The sequence below is a fragment of the Pyrus communis genome, chromosome 3, assembly GCF_963583255.1.
Source record: "Pyrus communis chromosome 3, drPyrComm1.1, whole genome shotgun sequence".
NCBI lineage: Eukaryota > Viridiplantae > Streptophyta > Magnoliopsida > Rosales > Rosaceae > Pyrus > Pyrus communis.
Genome location: NC_084805.1, coordinates 27,637,486 through 27,645,937, shown reverse-complemented (window position 1 = coordinate 27,645,937; position 8,452 = coordinate 27,637,486). Strand labels below are relative to the sequence as shown.

At 34.4% G+C, this 8,452-nt stretch overlaps 1 protein-coding gene across 1 annotated transcript; it reads left to right on the top strand.

The window, feature by feature from the left end:
• The first annotated feature begins 3,510 nt into the window (after window positions 1-3,510).
• Window positions 3,511-6,277, top strand: LOC137729360 (uncharacterized). Its single transcript, XM_068468295.1, has 3 exons — window positions 3,511-3,787; window positions 3,913-4,138; window positions 5,694-6,277. Exons 1-3 carry the CDS (start codon window positions 3,566-3,568, stop codon window positions 6,122-6,124), a joined length of 879 nt encoding a protein of 292 aa, XP_068324396.1. The 5' UTR covers window positions 3,511-3,565; the 3' UTR covers window positions 6,125-6,277.
• Window positions 6,278-8,452: the final 2,175 nt, after the last annotated feature.

Sequence of the window (8,452 nt, the reverse complement as noted above, 5' to 3'; positions counted from 1 at the left end):
CTTTTTTTCCTTCTTGCCACTATAATAGATGATGCTGCATATCAGTCTAATACCCTGAAATTTCAAGTGTATTCTAAATTCAAATGCTTTTTTGTTCCAAGCTAGGCCTCATTTTTCTTTCCATCTCTCTGCAATGCAGTCTTCACTTCCCCTCCTTATTGTTTCAACTTTTCATTGGCTTTAACTTTTTTTTTTTTTAAATTGTGCTTACTCTTTACCTTATATTTGAGTTTCTGGGTTTGTGCAATGTTTTTAGTTCTCTGTATTAAATTTAGGGTCATTTAATTTTTTTATGCAAATTACTCCAATCTTTCACGTAAGTTCAAAATTACATATGTATGTAAAAGACCCCCTCGCACATAAAATTCCTGACTCCGTCAGTAAATATATCTTTTCCTATACGAAGTGGTTGAATGTTGTTGTCTATGTACCAGCCCAACAACCTTGATTTTGTCATCCCATTTTGAACTGGTCAAACTTGCTATCATCGAAGGTAGAATAAATCTGTTCAAATTTGACTCAAAACAAAGCACCAACCTATATATTTAGGAAAACAGTAACTATCAAGGTATACAAAAAACTATGGGTTTGGGAGATCATTACAAGATCTCAATGTCGACTAAATTATTAAACAATGTCGGTTAGGTATCTGCATTCAGTGAAATTTGATTCTCATGTTGTTCTTTTGTTGTGAGTGTGAGGTAGCCAACTCTGCATGTGGTCCAATATCTTAATAAATTTTAGATGTTAGATTTGTACTTATGTGTTTCAGGTTCGAAACATTTCCTTCATCTAATTATTGTAATAGTTTTGGGTTCTCCACATTCTCTTAATAATAATCATTTTTAAAAATTTTAAAAAAATGGTAGCCAACTGTAAGTGTGATGGGAATCAAGGTTTGATTAATTAACTATAAGATGGTATTACCATAAATTAATAGACAACTAATAAAGAAGATAAATTTAATTTGAGAGAGCCCCGATAGTAAAATAATTAGGGGGACCATACGAAAATAATAAATATAATATAGCGGGGTGTATATGAACATGAAAAGGCAAAACACAAAGCTACTACGTGGAGGATATTTTAATTGAATTATGGAAGGATTATAATCATTTGTACATTTGGGCCTAAACGTGTCGCGCCGTTAATATTATAGTGAAAGACCTAATTAACCAACCTGCAGATACTTATGCGGTTATGCCTTACAACCACCAATAGGTAGCTCAATAGTTGATAACGAATTTTAGATCCATATTTCACACGGTATATCCTAGATTTGATTTCTAGTAGCAGCACGATGGTTGAGGAGGCTGAAATGCCTCTATGAGTTTTTTCAACCTTCAAAATGATAGACTGTCGTAATGAAACCACCAGCTGATCATTTTTTAAGAAAAGAAAGATACGTATGCCTAGCTAATATAATGTGGACAATTAATTATTTATACATAGTATAAGTAGGTATATGCTAGAAAGAAAAACCCAAAAAAAATGTTTAAAATATTAGGTGTGTTTTAAATTTTATACTCGTATAGAAGTACTCAAAAAAATGCAACCTATATTCATGAACATGACTGTAAATATGCAACGCATACAAAATGTTTGACAAAATACCTCAAATACAATGCGGTTGGCAAAAAGTCGAAATCATGCTTCATCTGGACTCCAAGAAGATAAATTTCAAAATCTAGCCATGTAAAACACCAAACTTAAATAAGAATTCAGTCACATCATCCATTCTCAAATGTCACATAGCCAAACAGTGAAATAATTTATTTTATCATTGTTTTTACATGTGACAGAATCGTAATGAGGTGGTCTAATAACTAAGCACAAATCACAGACTCGTATTTTATATGAAACGTTTTGAGTTACGATTTTTATAGCTGATAAATAAAACGATGGTGATCAGAGAATGCTGACATGCCTCCAAAAAAATGAATTATCATAATCAATCCACCAACTAATCTTTTCTGAAGAGACAAATTGAACGCACGTAGACGCGTTTATGGGCATGGTACAAGATTATTGGGCCATCAAAATGACAAAAACGCCCTTAAGTTCTCCTCCCCACCGACGCCAAACAACTCCTTGTCCTTGTGCGGAAAACCGGATGATTGGCGACGTCGCGACGCCGCGTATGTGTGACAGTTTTGAACATAATCCTATTCTTTTTCGCTATTAACAACAATGTGCGAAATAATGCGTTGGTTAGTGGGGTGACATGTGGGCCCCTTATTTGGATAAAGCTTGATCATCGACGGCTTAGATCTATCCACATTGCAAAATTTGAGACATTCAACTAAAAGTCATCTTAATCATTCATCCCTGGTGCACCCACCACCCACGTGATCATGATAGAGATGCATCACTTTTAAGTTATATTATTAATAGACTCTATTTTGCTGTCACAGTTATATTTTATTTTGGGTAATGCTAAAGATAATAAATTTGTAAATTAAATTTACAAACTAAATGATGTGTATCAATAAAAAATGATCACACTTATCAACGTTTAAGTAATAATTAAATCATCAACTTTCATACTATTTAATTTACAAAATTTAGTCTATAAATTTAGTATCTTTAACATTACTCTTTTATTTTTCACACATTTTTAATTTTTGGCTTTTTGATCTAATGAATTGAAGTGGCTGAAAGGCTAAAATTAACAAAGACGTGTAAAATATAAAAATGGGTATGTGAATAACAATATCTATCAACAACTAGCATTTGCTTACACGTTTTTTTAGAAAATGAGAAGGGGGAGAGAGAGATAGAGACTATGGGAGTGACAAGTTTTTTTTTTTTTTTAAATATTAGAGATATTTTAACATCACATGCAGGTGAGGTTGCAATAAAAAAACAATAAAATTTAGACCTGTGAAATTACATTATTGCCCCATTATTTTTCGTGTGTGATAGAATACTAAGTTATCTTTTCATCATTTTTTAGTTGACAAAGAGAGTTTCGATTCACTCTTCTTTTGTAAGAATAGTTCATTTTCCTTATTGCCATATAATAATTATTTTTAGAAAATTTAATGAATTTGAAAACGATTTAGCTATTTATGCTTATCAAACAATTAGCAATTATAAATAAAACATTTAGAATACCGGTATTATTCTTCACTTGTAAATGAAAGATTTTAAGTTCGATCATCGCAAAATGCGAATTTGAACAATCTTATTACAAATCTATTATGAGATTAAGTTCACTCTTATCTTAATTAGTGTAGATAATATTCGAGTATATCCTGATAGACCCTGTTGCAATAATTGGAGAAAACTGACGTGGATCCTGCTGTCCGGTCCAATCTTCACAAAAATTACTAAGAAACCGGTTCGATTTGCATCCCCAAATCATATCCATCCACGTAAGAATACCAGACCTCCCGCATCATGTGCGCCGCGGCTCGTTTGTCCACGTTGGCTTGGTGGGCCCCACCTTGATCCAAACTTTGGGTTTTGTATATAAATCCGATCTCATCTCTCACATGGTTCATGCCAATCGAGTCACACCATTTGTGTAGCAGCTAGACATATTCAGTAGCAATTAACGTGAATGGCAAGAGCAGCTCCGGCCACCGCTCGAGAGTTATTAGCGGCGAGTTTTTCCGGCATGGTTTTCGGGTTCCTCGAAGACGGCCACGAGTTTCCGGAAAGTTGCGGCAGCAGCGACGGAAGCCAAGAAAATGACGCCTTTTTGTTAGATGAAGAAGAGGAAGCCGGAGATCAGGAGGAGGAGGACAAGAGGTTTTGGGAAAAACAGCACCAACTTTTACAAGTAATTGATCTTACTTATAGTATGTTATGGTATCCGACAATGAATTTTAATTTACAGTCTAACAACATAAGCGTTTGTTTATTATATGAGCACGATATTAATGGTTATACAAATATGTTTTGCAGGCTACCTTATACAGGACTAGTTCTCTAGAGACGAGGATTAGAAGTTTGACAAGGGAGGCGGTGAAGGAGATACAGCGGTCAGGGACGGAGTGTGGTTGCGGGAAACCGATGGCGAGCGGTTGCCGGAGCTGCCTCATGAGAGAAGTTTCCGGCAGACTTAGCAATGCTGGTTACAACAGTGCCATGTGCAAGTCTAAGTGGAGGAGTTCACCGGACATTCCTTCAGGTAAAAACATATACTGGATCATTATTTGTGAAAATATATAATTAATGAATCAGATTAATTTTGTGTTAAATGGAATCGGATTAGATTATTAATTCATATATTTCCCATCTCATACCTCTTTTTTGACCTACCATATATATGGTAAAATAAAGATTCGTGGTTTTGCGCGACGATCGTTGTCGTCGGGCAAATTTTTTTTGTCAAATGATTGATATTTTTAAGAGATATTTTGGATGTGGTCTTTAATCTTTAACATTCTTTGATTAAAACCTTAGTAGTATTCAAAATTTGATCAAAATCCATTGACTTTATACACCTCATTATATTACTATTTATATTTATTTTTTTATAGTTTTGACATTAATTGTTTGATATTTTATGAGGTTTATAATCCTATAAATTTAAAATCCCTCATTATAATACTATTAGAAATGGTTACAATAAAAAAATTCAAACATTTTAATTGAATAAATGGATAAAAACTATGTAAAAATAAGAAATAATAAATGGCAAAAGAATGTATCTATAGTGTTAAAAAAATGGTACATTTTACAAAAAAAAATGATACATTTCACATATAAGAAGGTGGTGCATTAATAAAGAAGAATGGGTACATTATAAATAAATTAAGGTACAGATAAAAGATTAGAAACTTATGAGTACAAATGAATTTTTTAAAAATATAGGCACCAAAAGAAATTAATACATGGGTACAAAATAAAACTAAAAAGAAAATACTACAAATTTTAAAAAAAATGTTGCAAATTAAAAGTGTCACATCCCGGCCCAGGCAAAACCACTTCCCTGGCCCGACTCCACCGTAGCACGATATTGTCCGCTTTGGGCCCTGACCACGCCCTCACGGTTTTGTTTCTGGGAACTCACACGAGAACTTCCCGATGGGTCACCCATCATGGGAATGCTCTCGCGCGCTACTCGTTTAACTTTGGAGTTCCAATGAAACCCGAAGCCAGTGAGCTCCCAAAATGCCTCGTGCTAGGTAAAGATGAGAATATACATATAATGATCACTCCCCTGGGCGATGTGGGATGTCATAAAAAGTGGGCTCAAACTAAAAATATAAATATATGATACAAAGTTTAGGCATAAAGTATAAATATACCAAATGTAATTTTTCTATCATTGATTAAATATACAATGTCACGTGACAGTATACACATTGGTACAAACACAAATAAAACTTTAAAAAATATGGGCACAAAAAGAAACTAATATATGGGTACAAATTAAAAAATATTTGCAAATTAAAAATAGGTACAAACTAAAAATAAAAATATATGATAAAAAAATTTAGCCATAAATATAAATATACTAATGGTAACATTTTTAACACTAAAGGAATATATTTAAAAATAAAAATATTTTATTATTCAAATAATTAATGATGTTATTAATACCCAAGGACCTTGATCAAAAATTGAAAATGAATAGGATTTTAATCAATGAAGTAACAAAAAGACGGATGTGAACATAATTTTTTTTTTAAATTATGAAGTAAGAAAACATCTCATTGATTATTTACTATGTTCTTCAGGAGAGCACTCATTTTTGGATGTGGTGAACAATTCAAGTCTAAAGAAGGGGGAGGTGAGGGTGATCATAGAGCTGAACTTCAGAGACGAATTCGAGATGGCTCGAGCGAGCAACGAATACAACGATCTGGTTCAAAAACTCCCTGAAGTTTTTGTCGGCAAAGTTGAGAGACTGCAAAGCCTGATTAAAATTTTATGTTCTGCCGCCAAGAAATGCATGAAGGAAAAGAAAATGCACATGGGGCCATGGAGGAAGCAGAAGTACATGCAAGCAAAGTGGCTCGGCCCCTGCAAAAGAACAACATCGACGCCACTTCTGGCCGTGGGAGACTCCGCCAGGCTGCGACCGAAGCCTAAGGAGTCGATGCTGACCGTAGATTTGCTAGAGATGGTGCATAACAGGCATTGCATGACAGTAGTTCAAGTTGTGTGATTTTAAGCAAGTTTTTGTTCGTGTTCTTGCTTTGATACTAAGAATAATTTCCTACTTTGCATGTTAGGGTATGTGTATATATGTAAACGAGAAAAATCATCTAATTTGTATTGGTTATGAAATAACAAACCATTAAGTTTCAAGAGAAACGGTAATAAATCAACAATAACATCCAATTACCTGCTATTCGTGCTCCAAAATTGTGCTTTGTAGACAATGAAGGCTCGTTTAGAAGTACTTTTATAATGACTAAAAGCACTTTTGGTGAAATTGATTAAGTACCTTTTGGAAGAAGTATCAAATATGTACTTCTTGTAGGAAGCACTTCAAGTGCATTTTCAAGATCCACTTGGATTTTTGCTAAGGATTGGTTTCAAAAATAATTTCACCAAAAGCGCTTTCAGTCATTTTAAACACATTTCTAAACGAGCCCAAACTACATTTTGTTAGACCTACACAAGTCTATGGGACATTAATTTTCTATACTAATTAAACGTATTATTGAGTTTGTCATTTACAACGAAAAACAAACTCGGACTCTAAAACTCGTATAAATCTTGTGTGTTAGAAGACGTGATATGAAGGGATCCTCCGCAAAAACTTGATTGGTAGATGGGACATGGTTATCAGACGGATGAGGCTACTACAAATGCAAACAAGGACACATTAAACCCAAAACATCAATTGTGATCATCCTCATCACCACCATCATAGCTACAGTCATAAACATTCTCTTGATTTCCAACGTGGGGTTTGCAATCTGCAGCTCCTCCAACATTTCCATGCTCCTGCATCATTTCAAAGTCACGAATTATTGTGCCCTTGGACTTTTGCTTTGGATTAGGAGTACGGTTTTGCCACATTACCTTATATGTTTGGTGCGAGGCAAAATATAATTATGTACAAATAGGAAATTAAAGTGTTTCAAAATGTAACGCAATCTCAATTGAAAATCATGAGGCCCGGCCTATAACAAAATGAGTGGGCATGGTTCAATTCGGTCCACGTTTGCCCCTTAATTGTCGGTTGAATCACTCTCACCTAGTTGGCTTGGTTATGTTCTAACCAAATCCACTAATCAGGCTAGTTGAATCGGTTTTCTCGGTTCCTTGGTCTTTTTTTTTTTTTTTTTTTTTCTTTTCTTTCCACTCCGACACAATAGACTATTGTTTCTTGAACTTTGTATAGGGTACAAGACGCAGAGGGGTTAGACGGGCTAAATATCGGGTAGGATGTGGTGCTTTGTATGTGTGGTCAGACAGTCACGTTGTACGGACACTGCATCTAAGAATTTCTCCACTGTGCATGTCAACTATTGTCAAGAAGAGAGAAAAACAAGATGCCACAGTGTCACATATATAAGATTTCGAGCTTTCAGCTATGTCAGACACTAACCTTCTTGAGTATTTTGTGGGCTGCTTCTGCAGATGATTTTGACATGAACCCTCCCTAATTTCGAGAGAGAGAGAGAGAGAGAGAGAGAGAGAAATTTGTGAATAGTTTTGGTAGATTAAAACCAACACTGTAGAAATAGAAAAAGGAGAGATCTAAATTATATTTTGTATGATAAGGCAAGTCAACAAATCAGATAAAAAGTAAAAAGAAATAACAACCGCATACCTTTATTTAAAGTCCTTTTAGATGATTGTGAATGGTCACTGGAGATGGATTTCACAATTACAGAAGAACCTGCCCTCGTCTTCTGCAAATTACAAATTTAACAGATTGTTTAGAAACAAATCTCAGTAGCAGTAAAAGAATCAGGAATGCTAAGAGTTTTACAATTGCCTTATAATGACGAGTCATATATTCGTCACATAATGAGTATCGTATGAATACAAGAATGTGTTTTCAGTTGTATGTAAGAATCTCACGCCAACAAGCGGACTATGCCATGCATGTTACCTTTGTTCCACGGTTTTTGACAAGGGCAGGCTCGGTAGTAACGACACTTTGATAGAGAACTTTTCCACAAACACTACAAGATCTGGTCAAGAGAAAACAGTTAATTAAGAAGTGATTAATACAAGAACTATCTAATATTCTGCTAATTCTTTGAACTGATTCAACTAATTAATTATGTAATTAGCATAATAATAAGGTGTTTAATTTCTTACGTAAAATAGTTATCTTGTGTCGGAGGAATAAGATCTCTGCAATGCGCACACCACAATATATCTGGTGAACCCTCCATTACATATACTCAAAATCTGTTTGGAAACAAAAACATATACCAATATTATTAACGTATACACTGCATCTAAAGTACGAGTTCGAATTCACTATCCAATTTCGCTTCTAAAAAAAAAACACGTAATTTCGGACACA

Coding starts and splice junctions, on each gene's coding strand:
- LOC137729360 (XM_068468295.1), top strand. CDS start 3,566: ATGGCAAGAGCAGCTCCGGCCACCGCTCGAGAGTTATTAGCGGCGAGT. Junction 3,788..3,912: donor AACAGCACCAACTTTTACAA/GTAATTGATCTT, acceptor TATGTTTTGCAG/GCTACCTTATACAGGACTAG. Junction 4,139..5,693: donor TTCACCGGACATTCCTTCAG/GTAAAAACATAT, acceptor TATGTTCTTCAG/GAGAGCACTCATTTTTGGAT.